The sequence below is a fragment of the Neoarthrinium moseri genome, assembly GCF_022829205.1.
Source record: "Neoarthrinium moseri strain CBS 164.80 chromosome Unknown scaffold73_Wmoseri_CBS_16480, whole genome shotgun sequence".
In the NCBI taxonomy this organism is placed as follows: domain Eukaryota; kingdom Fungi; phylum Ascomycota; class Sordariomycetes; order Amphisphaeriales; family Apiosporaceae; genus Neoarthrinium; species Neoarthrinium moseri.
In genome coordinates, this window is record NW_026055187.1 from 106,410 (window position 1) to 127,332 (window position 20,923).

A 20,923-nucleotide genomic window follows, 5' to 3' on the forward strand; every position below is an offset into this window, starting at 1 on the left:
GATCACATCCTTGACGATTCGGCAACTGACTCTTTCTTTACCGTTGTAATCGACGGGAAGTCGGACGCGTTCCGATATTGGACGGGACTTGGGGAATGTATAGCCTTGAACCTCCGTCGTGGACGGTAGTGTCTATTCACCTTCCCTTCCAATCGGCTTTACTTCAGCATGGCGCTTCTTAATAACTTGAAAGAGACACCTCTCTTTAGAGAGATGACACCTAGGTTGTTCATGGTATTCTCCTTCATGTCCGTGAGTCTTGCTGTACCGAGGATGGACTGTCTTGCAGACTAAACATTTTATTCTAGACAGGCGCAATCAACTTCGGGTTTGACAATGGTTGGTGGAGCTGTGTGCTCCCCTTGAACCAGTTCATCGCATACTATGGACCACCAGGCGCAACTGCACTCCCATCCTCGTGGCAGTCAGCAGGCTCTGGCACCGGAAACGCCGGCTTGGTTATCGGGTGTTGCATCGCTGGTGCAATCGGACGTCGAATTGGACGCAGATGGTCGATTGTACTTCTGGTCGCCATTGCTCTGGTCGGGATGATTGTTCAAAACGCCATTCAGAGCTTTTGGGCGGTCATGGCAGGCCGAATGATCAATTCTATCTCCATGGTTAGAACAGAGACCGGAACCCCGCGCATGTGTCTATGAAAGACAACAAGAGGCTGATCTTTAGTAGGGTATTGAGGCCAACGTCGTGCCCACGTTCATGGCTGAACTGTCACCACCTGCAATTCGTGGTTCCCTGGTGAACTTCTACCAATGGTGGCAAGTAGTTGGGGTTCTGTTGTCTACCGCGACGGTTTATGGGTGCAGCAAAGCTTACACAGATCAATGGGCATTCCGCGTGGTGATGCTGGCCCAATGCTTCATCCCCCTGATTTTACTATTTTTCGTCTACTTCCTCCCAGAGTCACCTCGATGGTTGCTATCCAAACGGCGACGGAATGATGCATTACAATCGTTGCGCTTCATACGCCATGGCTCTGGGGCCACGGAGAGCAATTTGAACGCCGAGCTTGATCTGATCATGCTGTCTATAGAAGAGCAGGAGACCAATCATAATGCTACTTCGTATGCGGACTGCTTTCGAGGGAGCAACGGACGGCGCACATTCATCGCTGCTGGCTGTCAAGTATTACAGCAACTGCAAGGAAACTCTTTCGCTAGTAGCTATAGTGTCCTCTACCTGAAGCAGCTGGGAATTTCGGACACCCTCCAGGCCAACACAGCCAGAATCGGGTGTGCAGTCGCTGGGGCGGCAGTAGCGTTCGTAGCTGCTGATTCACTTGGTCGACGGCCACTGATGTTGGGCTGTGCGGTCGTCATGTGGGCTGGCATGTGGACATCGTCTGGTCTTTCTTCTTTCTGGCCAGGTGCTATCACGGATGCTCCCGCCCAGGGTGCTCTCGCAGCCATTCTGGTGTGGACCGCTGCTAGCACGCTTGGCTGGGGCAGTTGTACGTGGATGGTGACAACGGAAATCCCAACAAGTCAACTGCGCGAGAAGACGGTCGGGATTTCTACGGCCTTGTCTTTCACGGTGGTCCTTCTGGTCAGTTTTATCAACCCATTCGTGCAAAGTGAACCGGGAAACTTGCAACAGCGAGTAGGCTTTGTCTATGGCAGTTTTTCTATTCTTGCAATCATCTTCGTCTACTTTCTAGTGCCGGAGATGCGAGGAAGAAGTCTAGAAGAGTTGGATGAGCTATTTCAAGCAGGTATCCCAGCAAGAAGATTCCGGCAGGCGAAGGCTCAAGGTATAGGCGCCCAAATTACAATGATCCAAGATCGCACTCAGCCTTCTTCTGGAATCAAAGTTGTTGAGTCGGAGGAGTTGGGCGATGGTGACCACGGCGGCATTCCATCAGCTAAATAGGGTGACGTGATAACAAAGCCCGCGGGCTCTCCCAACGTTTAGGATTTTGGGCTAGAAACCTGGCATTATGGTTCGTTGCACATGGATATATTTCGGCAGGACGGCAAAATTAGGTTACTAGTCCAGAGATACCTTATGCATTTGTACTTCCTCCCTCCAATAACGGTGCTCGTTCACTATTGTCCTCGTCATTTGTTACTGCCGTCGCAGTCCCGGACCTGCGCCACTTATACCGAGCATAGAAAATAGCCGGATAAAATAACAACCTAGGAAACTGTAAGTTTAGCTAGGATAGTGCACTCCGAAAGACTCTTACAGAAGTAGTGTGAATGAGATGATGGCCACTTTGATCCTTCTTGGCCGCCCATTGTTGTAGTCATAGCCGGAAGCGAAGATTGCGTCCATCAGCATCCAGACCCAGAGAGCAGTTGCAAGACCGCTCTTCAATATTTCCAATCTCAGTGTCATGAGCCAGGAAGGATTCTTAATCCCCTTTTGCAGGAAAAGGGTGAATAGGATACCGGCAGTCAGGATAGAGCACACGAAGTCGGTAATGAAGTAGTAAAGAGCACCGTAGCTACTCAACAGCATGTTGGACAGCGCGCAGAAACCCAGAATCAGAAAGATTGGAATAGCTGCAATGGTTTGAAATACCCAGACCCCATGAAGGCACGTCTCGCCCAGTGAGCGAGCTCGTGTCGTTTTGGTGTCCGGCATGCTTGGCGGTTGGATGGATATTTGAAGAAGAGATCAAGAATTTGAGAAAACAGTGAGATATGCAAATCAACCAGCGGGACAAGTTTGCTGAGGACAATTTGCAGGAGAAAACATTAGCGACTGAAGCACGATCAAGAGCCTTCCGATTTATTTATGTCGGTGCCTAATAGTCCTAAGGGAACAGCTGTGGCTGACACAATCCTTCCCGCCGGCGCGTTGGCTAGGCTGAGTTTAATTCGTGCATTTCTCTAAATTGATGCGGCCAAGCTTGTTCAAGTTAGTTGTTGTAGCACAACTGCTAAAGTTAGCACCTCGGCAAAACCAACTATAGGGATGTAGACCTTTGTCGCCTAGCATACATACTTAACTCAGATACGTTCAGGATCGTGTCGCCTAGAGATTCCACCGCACCATACACAGCTTCTCCACTCGCCCTCCTGTAGCCAGACGTCCGCCGTTTTGGAAGGCTGTTTACAATCCTCTATTGATGTACTTCAGCGGGTATACTCAAACATCCGAGGCCTATTCAACTTTGTTCCATCATTCCTACAAGTAGAAATCCTTGCCTAGAGCGTTGCCAAGCTGGAGGCTTTCGACTATGCGGCACATTGCTGGTGCGCTACGGTGCCGAAAGTCGATCGGCTTCGGTGTTCAAAGCGGAACATTGCAGGGGTTGACCAGGATATCCTTAGTCTTCTCATGTGCGCAATTTTACTTCGCACTCAGTAAGCACTCTAGTAATGTATGTGGACGGACAGTGCGTGAAACGTCGGCGTTTGCACCTATTCCCGGTGTTCCCGCCGGTAAGCGGGCCTAGTCACTAGTCATGGTTGCCCCCGGACCCAATATTCCCCGTACTGGAGGAGACCCCATGATTACAGATCGAGGAGAAATGGCCGGTCATTCGTCTTGAAAACAATCAAACCCTTGGCGCGAAAGCTTGCTGCGACTACAAGCGGACGATTGGCCATGAGTGAAAAAGCAGAAGAGACCGGGGGCGCCCGCAGCCCGACGGGTTCGTCCATCGTGCAGGACGAAGTCGACTCGGTGAAGGGCGACGGCCTCGGCGAGGCTTCGGCTCTGGATCATGACGTCGAAAAGACAGTCCCCGGTCACGAGTTTGACATGGAGTTACAGAGCGTGGGTTGATGTTCATTCATTCCTAGTGTGACCTTTTGACTGATTTTGCGTCACAGGCGCATCGTGTCGAGACTCGTGCTAGCGTGCGCAGCAAAACCTCGCGCGTGTTGAGCATTATTCGCAGCAGGACGAAGAAGGAAGGCCTCCGCCATGAGCTGCTCCCTGTCACCAACCTTGACGAGGGCATAGTCGGATGGGAAGGGCAGGACGACCCTGATATGCCACTGAACTTTCCCGCCTGGAAAAAGTGGATGCTGGTTGCATTACTGTCTGCTATCACCCTACTGACCCCATTCGCATCGTCGATACTGTCACCTGGGATCTCCAAGCTGAGTGAAGAGTTTGGGAACGACAACACGATCGTAGGGTCTATGACGGTCAGTATCTACCTTCTGGGATACGTGATAGGCCCCCTCTTTCTGGCTCCGCTTTCCGAGATATACGGGCGAAAAATTATTCTTTGTGCCGCCAACGTATTCTTCTGTGTTTGGCAAATAGGGTGTGCTCTAGCACCGGATATCGCAACGCTCATTGTGTTTCGCTTTTTCAGTGGCATCGGAGGTGCCGGTTGCCTAGTAAGAAACCCCATGCCTTTCTCGTGGCGTAGTCATATGTCTGTAATGAAACTAACGATTTGCCAGACTCTCGGCGGTGGTGTCATCGGGGATCTTTTCCACCCAGAACATCGTGGATTCGCTATGGGTATTTGGACTCTGGGGCCGTTGTTAGGTGAGTGGAATGGCTAGTATTCGTGTTGCGAAGCTAACAATATCACCAGGCCCTACGATTGGCCCTTTGATCGGTGGTTTCGTTGCGGCATCCATTGGTTGGAGATGGGACTTCTGGATCGTTCTGATTGTCGGAGTCCTGATCACGGCCCTCATCGAATTTTTGAACAAGGAAACCAGTCACCGGGTCCTCATAGAGCGAAAGACACTCCGTTTACAAAAGGAACTTGGCCGCGATGATCTCAGAAGCTGCTATGACTCTGCTCATCGCCAGTCGAGGTCACGGACACTAATGAATGGCTTAGTCAGGCCCATTAAGATGCTCTTCTTGTCGCCTCTGGTCCTCGTACTTTCGCTGTACATTGCATTCCTCTACGGCGTCTTATACCTTCTCTTCACGACTATACCGACTGTATTTGAAGAAACGTACAATTTCACAGTCAGTCAGACTGGCCTTGTTTACCTCGCCATGGGACTTGGGAATATCATCGGCTGGGCAGTCATCACGCTATACTCTGATAGGTCGGTTGTGCAGCTCGCGAAAGCCAACGACGGCATCTTCGAACCTGAAATGCGACTGGTTATGAGCATCTACTTCGGTACCTTCCTTCCAATCACCTTGTTTTGGTATGGCTGGTGCGCCTACTACAAAACTCACTGGGCGGCGACCGTTCTGTCACTGGTTCCCTACGGTTTCGGCGCAATGGGAATTTTCCTCCCCCTAACAACATACATGGTGGACAGCTACCCTATGTACGCTGCTTCCGCAATCGCTGCCAATACTGTCCTCAGGAGTCTTGTGGGGGCAGTGCTGCCGTTAGCAGGGCCGCCCATGTACAAGTCGTTGGGCCTAGGATGGGGGAATTCATTGCTGGGGTTCATCTGCGTCATCATGATACCCTTGCCTATCATTTTCTACAAATTTGGGGCCCGTCTGAGGAAAGCCCAGCGCTTCACGTTGTAGATTCGAGCGTTGATGTATATTAGCTGTTGTACAGGCGTTATTGTATTTAAGCATCATGCATTGAGTGTACAGGAATTCTCCAAAATAGACACTAGACGCCTCAGATTGGGCAATCATGGCTTGCAACTCTCTTTCTTACTTGCATACATACAACATGAGTTGCGGATGCTGTAGTGTGCCAAAAAGAAGACGTTTGCATTACCAAATTGCTGATTCCACTCACGATCTTTGTTCACCCAAGTTTATAGAAAAGGAGAGTCCCGTATCGTGCCTAACGAGGAGAAGCGACATTGTCTGCGCCTGTAATCGGGCATGGGGATTCCCGTGGTGTTTATGATCTGCAGAGGCGACTTCTGTTCTATGTTCTGCCGAGTTGTGTGAAGCTATCCAAGTAGCCCAAGACCAGACTTTGTAAGAGCGACTTTATCACAATATATATTTTCTAACGGTGATCGAATGAACAGCCAGTAATAAAAATTTAGAGTTTGCTCATTTGTTCGTTAGCTGTTTGTGCCTAATAATAGCAATCGGCAGAATAGGCCTGGGCCATGTCAGACCAGCCATGGCTACTGACTGTGATGTCTCTCGTCATGAGTCTTCTAAATTATTTTGTTCGAGTCCAATAAAGTACAGTAATTACTCGTACACGGGGATTGGCTTCATCTTAAAGTAAAAGCGTCTAGGCGCCCACGTCACCGCCGAAGCCGGTCGGTCTTCGTCTCCCGTCATTCTCGGGTAGGATGGCGAGCGCCTTGTATAGCTTTCCCATGCCACTGGGGCCCCTGTCAACAAGGCGCTTCCAGGACCTCTCGATCTCCTGTTTCCTGCCTTCGTCGTTGACCTTTTTGGCCAAATGTTCAGCTCGATGCCGAATGCCCATTGCCTCCAGAAAGTTGCCCTGGTCCACCGGACCATGAACCTCGACTCCCTCGCTGGCCTTCATGGATGCTTCGGCGATGGCCATGAAATCAACATCCGCACTAAGGTCTACCAGACCGGGCTCGCTGAATGGGCTCACCCGCTTGTGGCCTTTGATGCCTCGAAGTGAATTCACGGGTATAGTATCACTCGGACCGTAATCCAAAATCAGAGCTGCTCCCGAGGGCTTCTCTTTAGGGTACTGCGCAGACCCACCGATGCGGGATGCAAAATCAGTAGCATACAGATGCGCGTCGGGGCACACTTCGATGAGAGCGCTTGGCGTAGACTTGAGTGCTCGGTATCGTGGCGAAGACTCAGGGACGTAGAGTGAATGGCGAGTTGCAGAGGGAGATAGCGTCAGTTGAAACTCTGGAGCCGGGCCACCATGCTGCTCCGACTTAGGCGTTCCGAGACTGTCATGTGTCGAACCCTCTGGCGCTGGTGCAACGACCATCTCGCGCCACTGAAGAGTCGGTGAATCTGTGTTTGAGGACGCAGAGCGGGACGGTGAAGGGGGCGCAGTCTTCTGGCTCGGTGGGACGTCCACCACTTGGAACGCATGGATGGGTAATGCGTCGAAGAACTCATGAGCGACGATGAATGGAGTCTTGTTGGCCTGTTGCGGTATCGATTTGATCGTTTCGGTCCAAACAATTGGTAGCCCCGAGTACTTGCTGGTGCTATGATAACCAACTTTCGAGTCCGTCATAGAAGCGTCCTCGCCGCAGAGGAGGGTTTTCTGAGCCCGACGTAACTCGGGGCTAGCTTCTACCATGTAAACGGCATCGATGCTAGATACCATGTCGGGGAAGTTCCGAATAGTCTGAACAATATGAGGACGTGCTCAAGCAGAGACGTTGGATGCAGGGCTTACACGTAGCATGTCGTCCATCAAAGTGCCCCGTCCAGGACCAACCTCGATGAGCTCGACACCTTGCTTGGGCCGGCCTTGAGAAATCCACTCAGCCACAAACCAGATACCGACAAGCTCGCCAAAGATCTGCGAGATTTCGGGAGACGTGATGAAATCGCCTTTACGGCCGAATTGGTCACGGCCGTCCCCAAGAGCTCCTGTGTAATAGCCCCCCGTGTCAGAGGTGAGACACATGCGCATGAAACTGGCCAAAGGGACAGGGCCCGTGGTCTACATTTCCCAATGAGTAGGCGTCTCTCGATAGAATATGGTGGGAATCTCACGTTGATGGCTTCTGTCAACTGCTTTGCCAATGGCGTAGACCACTTGCGCTCCTCATCTCGGGGGGCGGGAGTTGCCGTGTAGCTCCGGCAGCTCTGGTACGAGCTCCAGCCGGGCCTCGCGACACGCAGTTTCGAGGCGCCCACGAGTCCGCGCCGGACACTCAGCGCTATTGCTGACCTCATCTTGGTCCTTCAGGTCGTACTGGACAGCTCACTTTGCATTGCCGAGAGTGCTGCGACGGGCCTGCTGCGCAGTCAAAGGCGGGCGTCTCATGTGAACAGGAGCTAAAACAGAGCTCGGAGCTTCAAACCTCCAAAAATTTTAGGCCGGTTATCTCCCTACCATACCTGGGAATTGACGTCAGGGTATACGACGATAAGCCAACTACGAATATCTACTGTACGAGCTCCCTTTTGCACAACTGCAGAATCCTACCCCCATAGAGAGATTTGGCCACTGGGACGCAGGCTGCTCGAAAGCTGGCAGAATCCTAATTGCCCGTTGCCAGAACGGGCCAGTTGAGCCGCCCGCCAATCCACTACCAACGAGCCTAAGCCGACCGCGAGCCAACCTCTCGACGTTATGGCAGGCAAATCACGCTGGGCCGACAGCGAAGAGGACGCTGCGCTCGAGGCGAAACTCAAGCGAGAAAAGGAAGAGAAGAAGCGCCTGAAAGCCGAGAAAGCACGCAAAGCCGCAGAGGAGGAACAGCGCCGCGCCGCGGAAGCAGCAACGCGACAGCAGGCAGCAGCAGCAGCACTACCACCACAAGACCAAGACGAAGACGACGCCAGACGACCTGCGAAACGAAGGAAACTCACACCAGACCCCGATGCCCGGCCGCAAGCACAAGGAACCGCATCGGTGCAGCCCTCTGACAAGCCAGAAGATGACGAGGGCACCAAACTTCTGCGCTTCGAGTGCAACGGCTTCGGCCCCGCGCCGAGCGTGGAGAACTACGATAAACTGAACGACATCGAGGAGGGTGCCTACGGCTGGGTGACGCGGGCGAAGGATCTGCGGAACAACCGCGTCGTGGCGCTCAAGCGACTCAAGCTCGACGACAGCGCGCAGAACCGCGTCGGACTGCCGGAGACGGGGCTGCGCGAGATCCAGATCCTCAAGGACTGCTCCCACCGCAACGTCGTCGAGCTGCACGAGGTGGTGGTCAACGACGGCGCCGCCACCGCCGGCAGCGGCGGGGCCCCGGGCCGCATCGAGTCCATCTTCCTGGTGCTCGAGTTCGTCGAGCACGACCTCAAGTCCATCCTCGAGGACATGCCGGAGCCCTTCCTGGCGTCCGAGGTCAAGACGCTGATGCTGCAGCTGGCGTCGGGCGTGGCCTACCTGCACGAGAACTGGGTGCTGCACCGGGACCTCAAGACGTCGAACCTGCTGCTCAACAACCGCGGGCGGCTCAAGATCGCCGACTTCGGCATGGCGCGCTACGTGGGCGAGCCGGCGCCGCCCAAGCTGACGCAGCTCGTGGTGACGCTGTGGTACCGGGCGCCGGAGCTGCTGCTGGGGGCGCGCACCTACGGGGCGGCCGTCGACATGTGGAGCGTGGGCTGCATCTTCGGCGAGCTGCTGACGCGCGAGCCGCTGCTGCAGGGCCGCAACGAGGTCGACGAGCTGACCAAGATCTTCGAGCTGTGCGGCATCCCGACCGAGGAGGTCTGGCCCGGGTTCCGGCGCCTGCCCAACGCCCGGAGCCTGCGCCTGCCCAAGTCGTCGGCCACGACGGGGTCCGTCATCCGGGCCAAGTTCCCGCTGCTCACGGCCGCCGGCAGCGCCCTGCTCAACGGCCTCCTCAGCCTGGACCCGGACCGCCGGCCCAGCGCCAAGGAGATGCTGCAGCACGAGTACTTTGCCCAGGACCCCAAGCCGAAGCACGAGGACATGTTCCCAACGTTCCCGAGCAAGGCGGGCCAGGAGAGGCGGCGGCGGCGGGAGACGCCGAACGCGCCGGGGCGAGGACAGAAGGCTGCGGACCTGGGGAGTGTCGATTTCAGCGGCATCTTCGCGGGCAGGGAGAAGGAGGAACGGGGCGGCGGCTTCACGTTACGGATGGTGTAGGTTCGTGACGAGAAGGTCCGGGAATAAGATGTGTTACATCTACGCTCTACTACTTGTTTCTGCATTCATAGAGTAGGCCCAAAAGGGCGTGTGCAACACATCTACGTGAACAGGTCGATAATACGACAAGGGATGATAGATGCATGCAATGTTGCATTCGGTATTAAGCTATTTGTTTGTAGTATTTCCCGCTCCGAAAGATCGTGATATGCAAAATATAACCCTAGTAAGTATTTAGCTCCGCCGGTTTTCAGTCCGATATAAACGCCAAACTCATGATCTGATCTTGCCGTACCCAGCATATTAGACTAGTGTCATGGGCACCCAAGATATGTTCCTCGTTTCCCTTCCCCTGAAAACGTCTTGATATTGACAGCCAATAAACATGTGAAGATCTAAACCTTCTATACAAGTGCGCCGAAACCGGCAACAAACCACGTGAAGCTCAGCACTGTGAGTGTGGCCATGCCGAAGGCGAATCTCAGAGCTTGTCGGTCTAGATCACCCATGGCAGCACTACAGGTAACGCAGTTCCACTCAGTCAGGTTCTTGTATGATTGAGGTTGGTACAGGCCAAAGGTAAACTGGTTGAAGACGCCCAAGTAACCGGCCTCGGCTGTGGCGGAAACGGAGGAGTCGGCATCGTATAGAACCATGGTATATTCCTGGGTGAGCAAAGGTTGCTCTACAGCCGTCGCCTGATAACCGTTGGTGTCCCAGGTGAAGCTGCCTGTCGCCTCGTAGCTCATGTTCTGTGTCAGGGTCCAGCTCTGGGTGACGGCGCTGCACGAGACTAGCAGATCGAGAGCGGTGGGCGTGCCCTGCAACGAAGTGTAGTTCCAAACCCAAGTGATGGTGTCGCCCAGCCGGTATAATTGCGTGTGGGATGCGGTTGCGGGGGTGATCATGGAGACTCCTCCAGCGGGATCCTGGGCATTGAAAGTCTTGTGCGACGTAGCCGTCGTCTTGCCACTGCCGGACGACTTGTCGCTTCCTCCCGAAGTCTTGGTGGCCGTGTCCGAATCCGTCTGGCCGCCAGTGTTTAGGTTCGTGGTGATGGGACCAGTGTTCTTGTCCGTTGCTGTGGCCGTCTCCTTTGTCGTCTCCGAGTCGGCGGTCGGGGTGCCGGTTTCCTCAGCTGTGGGATTGGGTCAGCGATACAGTCACGAAACGGGGAGGCGGAAACATCTTCTGGGGCGTACCTGTTGTGGTCGCGTCATCCTGCCGTACGACGAGAGCGTCAATCTCTGGAAGCCAGCCGGGCCATGCCGATACTGTGGAAGAAAGGGCAACTGCGGCGGTCAAGAGCTGACCAAAACTCCTGGGACCCTTCATATTTGGTTGATGGTTTGTCTCGAGTGCTGGAATGCGGAAGAGGGAGGATCTCAATCGAGTCTCCGGATGGGCGTCCCAACCCAAATCAAACTCCAGCTACAATCCGAAGATATGCTGTGACACGTCCGGATAGCTCTCGTCACAAGGCGGTTTAGAGTTGTGCGTGTCTCACGTCGCACGTCGAATGGTCGGGTCGCTGCTGAAGGAGGGCCCCTTTTCTGCCCACCGTGCGTCTACGGGATGGTCGCTGGGGAAAAACAACAAGACGCCGCGACTGAGATTAATTTAGGCCAGAGGGCGGGCCACCGGGGGTCTGTCTCAAAAAATGAAGCGAGCGAGCGAAAGAAGACGGAGTAGATGTGTGAGCGTGGAAAAAAGCGAGTGTCGGATCAGAGAGGTCTAATCCCGGTGGTGAAGAGCAATCATTAAGATCGAAGGAGAATTGACGATGATTGAAAACGACGGAGGAGCCAGCAGGCTGGCAGGGGGGAGAGAAAAGGACGACGATTTGGCCTGGTCCGTTTATTAGAGTGCAGCCCACCAGCCGGCCGGCGCGCAGGGGTGCTACCTGTTTTCCTGGCCCGGGGATGGGCGAACACGAACAGCGTTGGATCGCACCAGCCCGAGACGGGTTTGGCGCCGATGCGTATTGAATGGGTTTTCATGCGGCACGCCAGGCACTGGCTGAAAGTCTGCTGGGAGCCAAAAGAGCCCCAAAAGTCCTCTCTCGTCAGTGGAGCGATTGGCAGAAGAGAGAGGACGTGATCTGGGCTGCTCTAGCTGGGCCAGCTGAAGGCGAAGCAGAATATCCCACATGCAATGTATGTCTTGTAACCCGCCAACCCGCCGACGTCTCGTAGTGGAGTGGATGTCTGCATCCACCTAACGACCTCCGCCACACTCTGGCTCCAGCCGACAAGCACCTTCACAGGGAAGACTTTGCACGGCCAACGGTGGCGTCAACACGCAGGCGAGCGAGGTAAACACACATTTGCGGACAAGGAGCGCAGCGTTGGACGGCCAGCCAGAACGAGCAATGCTCCTGACCACCTACGTAACCTGCATAGTAGGTAGGCAGGTAGGTAGGTAGCACCTGCTGTAACCACCCAGACTTGGTCAGGTCCCTGGTCGGCCCAGCGATGATCCTCCCCAGGATCGTATTGAGCAGCTGTGCCCGTCTTCGTGATGTGATTCCTGGGTGGGGCGGGTCAGACCAGACACGGGACGCCGAACTTGGAGGTGGCACCAAAGCAAAGCAGCGCTAGTTGAGTTATTGTGCACTACGTAGTACGCACTACGGCACAACGGGACCCGGGCACACGCGCCTAAAAATAGTTGTACGTACTACTTTTGTCTCACCTTCGGCACATGTGGATTTTGCTTTGCGATTGCCGACCGCTTGATTGATAAAAGGAGCACGAATGACTTCATCTGCAATCCCCTATTGAGGGTCCTTGACTCCATACCACTCTGTTTCGGATTCAATGGAGAGGTCATTCATCTGCCCGCCACGGCCACCAGGTCCACGCAACCAAGGGCTGGATTCCCAGTTTGGCTGTCCCAAGTTCTGCGCGTTGCCTGCTTGTTCTCATCACGCTGCAGCCAAGCCATGCACAGGTCGGAATCCCGAAACCTAGTTCTTGCTGGTGCAAGCATGCCGCCTCGGAATCGTCCCTCACCTCACGTAAGAGGACCATCGAATCGTCAACAGTTGCTTTTCTGCTAGTCCGACGGTTCTGCGCGCGCATCCGCGTTTCTATACACCTGCCTTACGCGCCGGATTCGACAGCCATATACCACTGCCATGACTCGCATACATAGTACTCGCTACCATTTGCCGCATCTGCAGGGGATTCCCGCAAGGAACAAGGTTATCTCCAATCTAAGATTGAGTTGGCGCCGTTGCTGAAGTATACTAACTCAACATGCAAGAGGCTAATAACTACCAGCCCGCCCGTGGTTACCAATACTGGCTGTTCTGAAGGGTAGCACCAGATGCATTTCCATCATCTCACCTTGTGCGTTCTGCGTAGTGTCAAACCAGGTTGCAAGCACTTGCAACAGGAACATGTGTGCTGAGAAGCCAATGGCACCGTGAGATATTTACAGTAGACACGCACACGCCAACTCTCACCCCGATTGGGTTGATCTGTGCTATGTACGGTTTCGAAGGTCTTCCATCCACAGCCAGATATCGGAAATGATACTCGGCAGGTATAATCAACAGTTGTCCTCTCATAATGATGATGCTATGGAGGTCACGATCCCATTTCCAGCGTCCGAGAGTCCCACACTCAGGCATATAAATCAAGCCGTGTGTCACAGGCTGAGCCTACGGTATCTTGAAGCTGTCACCACTGGCAGGCCGAACGTGAGAAAAGAGGCGTTTAGGGAAAGGACCTCATCTACTTGGCGAGCTTTAGCACGGCTGATACTCGATGCTTTTTGATACAGTCCACAAAGATGGAACTATGTCCTGGTTAGATTACGATGTACAACATCGAGCTCGATGTCCAGTCCGTCCACATTCTTTCATTCAAGTCCTGTTGATGACTATATGGTCTCATCTCACCAGTGGGAGCTCACTCATATGTCAGAATTTCTGAGCTCAGCCTGACCAACTCCTGACGTATTCAAGTCGATCTCTTTCCGTCAGAATCTCACGGGAACAGATTGTCTATAGAGAAGTCATATTTGATCTAAGAATGTAACATTTCCGGTATGCACTCTGCGAAGTGAAACGTGACGCGTACTACCCTCGGTGGTGGGCTTGTTGCATGCCGGACGAATCACTCGTAACGAAGCAGGTCTATTTGAGTACCTGGGTTGGTATTATACTTGGGCCCTTACGCTGACGGTGTATCAGTGCATTAGTCTCTACAAGTAGGGTTGGCTGGCTAATCTCTGCCTGAATTCACTATGCGCCCTTCTCGGCCGCCTCGCATCTAGAGTATCCCATTCATCGACTCCATCATAGCTCGCTGAGAAGCTTTCCTCGACTTCTGAACGAGATTGTTATACATCAGCGCTCTGATGACGGTGTTTGGAAATAGCAAACCCTTGTGACCGAAGGCGAAATTGAATTCCACAAAAACTCTGCGTAGAAAGCTGGCAGATGCAGGTCTCAGGACCAGGTCCAGCTGTCGTTCCAGTTGACGAGGAAAAGCAGCGCATCATCAACTGTCTGGTTTGTTTCAAATGTCGGAGAACACATCATGTCTCTCATGGCCCAAACTAGGCTAATCCTGTTGCTAGGTGGATAGCCCTACATACCATCCGCTCAACAGTCGGTGCGTTCGCGGTAGGATTGTCCTCACGCAGTCACATCGACAGTGCTCGCGGGAGCAAACTCAGTTGAACTGTAGAACTCCTCGTCACTCATGTCATCGTCATCATCCAATCGAAGTCCCGCGAAGCGGTTTCGTACCTTAACGACTGGCTTCTTCATCGGAGACACATGCTGATACTTGGGAGAGGAGGATCGGGGAGGAGAGGGCCTAGGTAGAGAGAGCTTTCGGGCGCTCTCTAGAGGTTGCTCGCATTCATCGGTGTCCCAGTCGATTCTTGAGCCCTTATATTTGCTAGACGCGTCATTAGCTCACGCCAATCATACAAGCCCGACCACCTACGCTCGGCTCATCATGCAAGTACGGGCAAACATTGCATTGTGGACGGAGTTGGTCTTGATGTAGCAGCTTCCTCCAAGGAACTCAATCTTGATAACAACAAGGTTGTGAATGTGTTCAAGGTCGTCACGGACACTGTCCTCGGTGTGCTTAGGATCGCAGCGGCGGATGACCATGTTTCGTGTGGCTCCCTGAGAGATTTTACCGGCAACATGGCCAGGTAGATGAAACTGTCGGTCTGCCCACTTGATAAAAATCTATGAGCGTCAAGTCAGTTTCTCTCCGCCTCGGCTTCCTGAGTGTCGACTTACACGCTTGTGGTTGATATACAGATCGTTCTCGCGCGAATACTCGTAGAAACGCACGGCATCCTTCTCAAGGAGGAAGGAAACCAGCGCAGAATGCTCGTGTGCTTTGATATATATCTCCAGAAGCATGCCACCTCGTACGACGTTGGTAATATCCTCGTATGTAGTGCCCTCAGGGATCCCCGCTAGTGTGATGGTTCGCTTGCACATTCGGGCATAGTAAGGCTTGTTGGATGACCGTTGAGGCTGGGAAAATTGGTCGGGACTTAAATTCTGGGCCGCACGGGTGGTCTGGGCATCGAATGAGTGCGGAGTCGAAAAGTTGTCATCGTCACCGTCTGCCCAATCTGACCGGCACTTGACCGACTTGTTAGCGGAGGCATTGTTGTAATGGTCGTAGCCATTCCTGTCAGTCTCGAGCGAGGTCTGTCGAGGTCCAGATTTCCATGATATCTGCGGCTTCAAGGCAATTGCACCATCACTACCAGAACAGTCTGCCTTCTCGTGAGGAGGGATGCTAGATGCGGACTGAACAGCAAGGTGCTGCATTCGAAGACTCGTATCATCTTGGCTCAACAGCTGCGTATGTTTAGCAGCCCTGGCCATTGGCAGCACGGTTGACATCCAAGTCAGCCATGAGACACACACTTACATCAATGGTGTTCTCGTCTACTCCGCCATTCATCAGATTGGCTCGCAAACTCGCATATTGGCGTGCAATGGAGAGAAGTTGCTCATGGTCCGCCTTAGAGACGACAGTCACGTCCTGAGCCCCGGGTGGTGGAGGCACATTCGTCGTGTATTCGCCATTTCCCTGGAGCTTATTGTTAGGGAAGAGGGTTCTACACGTCAAGATGCGTGGTTGGCGTCGGGACGCCAAATCACATACAAAACTGGCCCTAGACAGAAAAGACCGTGGTCAGCTAAGAGGGAAATTTTCCCAACCGCGGGAGACAGAAGAAGAAAAGATGAATGGAAGCGACGGTCAGGCAGATGGAGGCGACGCTGGACTTACTTTCGTAGTAGCGTCTCGAAATAAGCCCGGTCGATGGTGACCGTGTGACCGGTGGCCGCCATCTCTGGTGGAGAAGAGGGAGATATGACGGAGGAGCCCGCTGCTATCGAAATTTCTCAAGGCAGAGGACGTCGGTATGAATCAAAAGAAGGGAGATCTCGGCTGCCAACGACAGGCAAATGTAACGAGTGAGGACCCTTGTCTTGGCCTGGAAGCTGGGATGGATGAATGGATGGATGGATGGATGGACCCCTGCAGTTGCTGGAGGATGCAGGCACGACTGGCCCGGAGGACCCTAAAAGTCGATTTCCTGGGCCGCCCTTGCCAAACGCAGCGCAGGCGATTGGACGGATTGGCGTTTGACGGATGCACGGGTTGGTTTGGCTGTCTACGGCTGTTGGCATCTTTGGGCTTGACAGTGTGCAAGGGCGGACATTTATATTCAGCAACTGGCCCCCACTGATGGTGCCGCGCTGTTGGGATTGCGGTTTTCTGTTTGCAACCTTGAACTTGGCGTGGCACCAATTACTAGTGTCGGTCTTTTATTTCCTATGTTTAGCCCTCTTCCTATTCTCGTCGCGACAGGTTACTGTCCTGTCCTCGCGCTTTACAATGATTGGCCAGTTTGAAAGGTAGAGCCGCCGGGGGTTGAGATGACCACACCAGCCTAGTGAGAGGAAGATTAGACCACGTTAGAATCAGTATGACGAGACTGCCCCCAGTTCCTGCGGTAGTGGAGGGGCTCAATGCATTTATTCACCTTGTATTGATGGGTCGGCTGACCTATCTTGCCGTCTATCTCCCATTACCTGCCTTGCTTTGCTCATCAAACATCCCCCGCGAGTGGTAGGTGCAATGCGGGTCAGAATCGACTTTGAAGTAGACTCTTGGCCGCGCAATACTTGCAACCAACAACGGCTCAAAAGCATTGGATTCAGCTTACCTGCTGCTTCGCTGACTTCTTAGCGTGGCCTTGGGGTCTTACCCGAGAAGACTTGAACAGTGTAGGAACCACAGAGAGTAATAAGTGTCGAAAAGATAGCCCGTCCCAGGATCGCTTGCCGAGGCCGGCGACGATTGCTTGTTCTCCACTTTTCCCGACCCGACCCAACGGGACCGCCACACCTCGCTTGGCTCTCTAGCGCCGGCGCTTAGCCAACCTACAAAGAGGTGCTATCTCGGCCCGGTCATCCCCCCAGTCTCGACCGGGCTCGAAGGCGCGCATGTTGGTGCTGCTCTCGGGCGCATACAGACAAACTGGCCCGGTTGATGTGTGATCAAGGTATGCTGGCTGCATTTTAATGTGCGCTGATGGGAATAGCCTGGCTCCAGCAGCCAATTAGTCACTCGCAGGAAGCGCCCTGAGCACGGGCAGGGAATGGGAGAGGGCATAGAGCCGTGTACAATCCCCTGTGTACGTCGAACCAGAAGTCAAGGAGCAGCCACGCGGGATACAGCTAACTTTCCCGGCCCGACATCGCGGAAATCGCATTTACTGTCCCGCCCGCGGGCGACGTTGGCAGTATCTTCGTCGGCCCTTGCGTCGATTCAGAGTCAGGTGCACTGTGTGCATTGGAAAACCATCGTCGATTATTTAGCTGTGACTTCTACAACGCTATACCTGACAAAGGCAAGAAAGCAATATGGGGTATAGAGAAACGCTATGCATCCTCCCATTCCCATGATTTGATCCTTGAAATGCCCCCAAAACTCGCAAATTCCAATCATGACATAGAAAGGGAAAAAGATCGCGTTCATTCTGTCTTGGCTCGGCGAGAACAGGGCTCACAGCTCCAACACATCCCATTGTATCGACAGGTTTGACCGCCTGTCCGGTTCTGGGTTGGAACTGCGAGAGCCTCGTTCTGCATCAATCTCCTAGCGTGACGCAGTCTCCGACTTCGTCTTAAGGAAGCTCAGTAGAAAGCTTTGGTCAGCCGGCGACAGCGGGTTAGGTGTCGTCTGGCTTCCTCGCCTGCTACCCATGCCATCTCCACCGGCCCCAGAGGCGATGGACGCGACGCGCGATCTTGGCCGCGCGACATCGGCCGATGACATGGATACCGACTCCTTGCCCTTGCTGGGACCGAACAGAGACAGAAGATGGTTCTTCTGATCCGTGGCGGGGTTGGCAGGCGGCGTAGGAGCAGTAGGGCCCTTTTCCTTACTGAAGAGCGAGAGGAGCTGGCTGCGCTGCTCAGTGGATTGCTCCTGGCGCGGGCGCAACAAGTTGGGCAGCGGTAAAGCTGATGAGTCGGGTACCCGTGAGATTGTCATGTCGGAAGCAGACACATTCCGCTGAGTGCTATCTCCGTAAGGATAACTCAGTGTCCGGGTTTGTTGAACGGCGGGCTGCCCAGAATGCTGGCTGAACGACTGCTGTGAGAGCTGGCTTGGAGCCCGGCCGGCACTGTCTCTCCGGTGAGGGCCGGGTGGAGCAAACTGTGGAGAAGGCTTGCTGAAGGTCGGACTTTGTTGGGCGCCGTAAGCTTGGGTTCTCGAAGCCGACCCAGAGGTAGGTTGTCCCGGTCCGGGTTGACCAGGCTTGGGCCGTGAAGCGATTGAGAGAGCCCCGAAGGGCAAGTTCAGCTCTGGGTTCATTACTAGCGGACGGCCATTCTCCTCTGCTGCGGTCCGCAGTGTATCAGCTGTCGAGACATTCTGAACAGGCTTTGGTACCGAGGCGGCAGACTGGGTTTGGGAGGGCGAAATATTTTGGTTTCCCATGTTCCCAGCCTTGAATGGCTCTCCCTGCTTGAACATGCCAAGGAGACCGGACCGGTGTTTGTCGGTCGGAGGGACCTGTCTTGGCTGATTTGCGTCCTGGGCGACATGGGGTTGAGCAGTGTTCTCCTTGAACATGTTTAGCAAACCCATGGAATGCGCCGAGGGATGAGCTTGCATTCTAGGCCCTGCTGGGTGGCTCTGCATGGGGGCAGTGTTGGGCTGCTGATATTGGTTCAAGTTCTGAGGGTTCTGAGCTTGGCCCGGACGGGCTTGCTGATCATGCAGTCCGGGTGTACCTAGCATGCCACGCATGAGCAGCGCCTGCTGTACTTGCGGAGGCTGAGGCTGGGGGTGAAGAAGTTGGGGCTGGTTGTGATGCTGGCGGGGAGATACGACGAAGTTAGAGCGCCCATGTGCATCAGTGCTCATATGGACTTGTGGCCTGACTTGGTGCTGTTGGTATTGCTGTGATTGGTAGCCGGAAGCTGATTGGGCCTCGATAGGGAATTGGGGAGGGTTCTCGAAAGCACCGTGAGGCAGGCGCTGGGAAGCATGATGGTAGTGCGGGCTATGAGGCTGCACCTGAGTGAATGCATGATTCATTGGCGTGTGGGGATACTGGTGCTGCGCAGATCCGGCAGTAGGTGCAGGGGCGTGGCTCCCCATCGGCTCTTTAGCCTGGAGCATCGACAGCAGAGCTTCCCCCTGCTGGTTGTCGCTTAGAGGCACTGGAGCTGCCTGAGCTGCCGATGCTAGATGATGCTGTGGTTGCTGTGGCTCACCGTTGAGGAAATCCCGGAGTTGCTGCTCGGCGTATGCGTACGATCCGGGTTGGGGCTGGTTCACCTGGGGGTAGGCGGATGATTGGAATTGCTGCACATTGCCATCGTCGACGAACACATCATCCTCGACCACGGCAGGCGGCATGTGTTCGCCATGTCGTGCAGCCCTCTTGGCGTCGTGCTGTTTCTGGCTCATGACCCATTTCTTGAGGGGAACGAGGAAGGGTGCCACCATGTAGAATTTACTAGCATTCGTAGCCACGCTGGCTCCGTTGGGCTCCTGCTTTGCGCCCTTCTTCTTACGAAACGCCGGAAGATCCTGCAGGTTGTACCACTGGATTTTGCCAATCTCGTTCCTCGTCCTTGCCTCGAAGACAGTGTCCATGGGCACGTCCCGGAAGATGTAGAGGCGGACATGTTGGTCGCGCATAGTGACCTCGATGTATTTAACATTTCTGTCGTCGGGGACGAGCCCAGCCTCGCGGATCTCAAAGCCTGTCTCCTCGTAGACCTCCCGGATGGCGCAGTCGAGATCATCCTCGTCCTTGTTGATCTTGCCGCGCGGAAAACTCCAGCTCGCATTGGACTTCCAGCCACGGACCAGAACAGTGCTGTCCATCTCGTGGTTGAGCAGGATGGCGCCGCGGACGGGTATGCGGGTCTTGTACTGCATAAACTCTTGGTAGGCATGGAGATGCTGTTCTGGTCCGTAGGGAGCGAGGATGGGGCAATGCTGGAACATGCGCAGACAGAAGTCCTTCAAGGCCATGTGCGGGAGGGAAGGGTCGATGACGCGGATGAAGTCCTCATAGAACCAGTGGGCCTCCTCAATTTGGAAGCATATACGAGCGGTGGAGGAGAGGTCCTCCTCGGGGAGGTTTATGATGAAGCGGACGCTGAGGTCGTCCAGCCAATCTTCTAGTGTCATCGGTTCTTGATCCATCTCGGCGGTTGTCTAGCATGTCAACGACGCGGCGCAGCTGTGTCGGTTCGGGTTCGTCCGATGGTGACAACGCAGGGGTCGGGGTCGGGGTTGCAAACCAATGGGCGATGGAGCGGGGGACGGGACGGGATGGGATGGGGGCTTGTGAAGCTATCGCCAGGCGAACAGCTAGCCCAAGCTGTCTGGTCGGCGGCAGCGACAGCAGGGTTGTGGGCGGGTGCTAGTGATGCTCAATGAAGATACGGTCTGTCGCTCGTAGGCAGGGCGTAGGTGTCGTCGACAAGGTTGGCGAATTGCTCCTGTGGTGCAAATGGGGAGGCAGATTGGGCACTGACGATATGGGCATGAGGTAGACATTCATTCGGTTGACGTGGTTGACGTGGAGCAACACACACACCGAGCTTGCGTCTTAGTCTGCGGTGCCCAGTCGCAAAGCTCGCGGCTCCCAATGGAAGTGGAGTGGGGTGGCCAACCGGGGGCGGGCAGGCCGGGACTAACTGAAAGCGCACCTGGTAAGGTACCTGAGTAAGAACCGACAACCCCGAAGATGTGCTGG

General features: G+C 54.3%; 8 protein-coding genes across 8 annotated transcripts; 3 read left to right on the forward strand and 5 right to left on the reverse strand.

Annotated features, from left to right (window-relative positions):
• Positions 1-168: 168 nt before the first annotated feature.
• Positions 169-1,887, forward strand: JN550_011773 (uncharacterized protein; the record flags this gene model as incomplete). The annotated part of the gene is made up of 3 exons (XM_049310175.1): positions 169-252; positions 309-620; positions 688-1,887. The coding sequence occupies 3 exons, from the start codon at positions 169-171 to the stop codon at positions 1,885-1,887; spliced, it is 1,596 nt and encodes a 531-aa protein (XP_049166272.1).
• Positions 1,888-2,199: 312 nt separating this feature from the next.
• JN550_011774 (uncharacterized protein) lies at positions 2,200-2,604 on the reverse strand (the record flags this gene model as incomplete). The annotated part of the gene is made up of 1 exon (XM_049310176.1): positions 2,200-2,604. One exon carries the CDS (start codon positions 2,602-2,604, stop codon positions 2,200-2,202), a length of 405 nt encoding a protein of 134 aa, XP_049166273.1.
• A 969-nt stretch (positions 2,605-3,573) lies between these two features.
• On the forward strand, positions 3,574-5,436 carry JN550_011775 (uncharacterized protein; the record flags this gene model as incomplete). Its single annotated transcript, XM_049310177.1, has 4 exons — positions 3,574-3,744; positions 3,801-4,319; positions 4,386-4,473; positions 4,523-5,436. 4 exons carry the CDS (start codon positions 3,574-3,576, stop codon positions 5,434-5,436), a joined length of 1,692 nt encoding a protein of 563 aa, XP_049166274.1.
• Positions 5,437-6,115: 679 nt separating this feature from the next.
• JN550_011776 (uncharacterized protein) lies at positions 6,116-7,737 on the reverse strand (the record flags this gene model as incomplete). The annotated part of the gene is made up of 3 exons (XM_049310178.1): positions 6,116-7,180; positions 7,232-7,501; positions 7,555-7,737. 3 exons carry the CDS (start codon positions 7,735-7,737, stop codon positions 6,116-6,118), a joined length of 1,518 nt encoding a protein of 505 aa, XP_049166275.1.
• Positions 7,738-8,137: 400 nt separating this feature from the next.
• On the forward strand, positions 8,138-9,631 carry JN550_011777 (uncharacterized protein; the record flags this gene model as incomplete). Its single annotated transcript, XM_049310179.1, has 1 exon — positions 8,138-9,631. The coding sequence occupies one exon, from the start codon at positions 8,138-8,140 to the stop codon at positions 9,629-9,631; it is 1,494 nt and encodes a 497-aa protein (XP_049166276.1).
• A 404-nt stretch (positions 9,632-10,035) lies between these two features.
• On the reverse strand, positions 10,036-10,966 carry JN550_011778 (uncharacterized protein; the record flags this gene model as incomplete). Its single annotated transcript, XM_049310181.1, has 2 exons — positions 10,036-10,769; positions 10,834-10,966. The coding sequence occupies 2 exons, from the start codon at positions 10,964-10,966 to the stop codon at positions 10,036-10,038; spliced, it is 867 nt and encodes a 288-aa protein (XP_049166277.1).
• Positions 10,967-14,279: 3,313 nt separating this feature from the next.
• Positions 14,280-15,977, reverse strand: JN550_011779 (uncharacterized protein; the record flags this gene model as incomplete). The annotated part of the gene is made up of 6 exons (XM_049310182.1): positions 14,280-14,547; positions 14,596-14,849; positions 14,904-15,479; positions 15,553-15,714; positions 15,790-15,799; positions 15,916-15,977. The coding sequence occupies 6 exons, from the start codon at positions 15,975-15,977 to the stop codon at positions 14,280-14,282; spliced, it is 1,332 nt and encodes a 443-aa protein (XP_049166278.1).
• A 1,816-nt stretch (positions 15,978-17,793) lies between these two features.
• JN550_011780 (uncharacterized protein) lies at positions 17,794-20,367 on the reverse strand (the record flags this gene model as incomplete). The annotated part of the gene is made up of 1 exon (XM_049310183.1): positions 17,794-20,367. The coding sequence occupies one exon, from the start codon at positions 20,365-20,367 to the stop codon at positions 17,794-17,796; it is 2,574 nt and encodes an 857-aa protein (XP_049166279.1).
• Between the last annotated feature and the right edge of the window lie 556 nt (positions 20,368-20,923).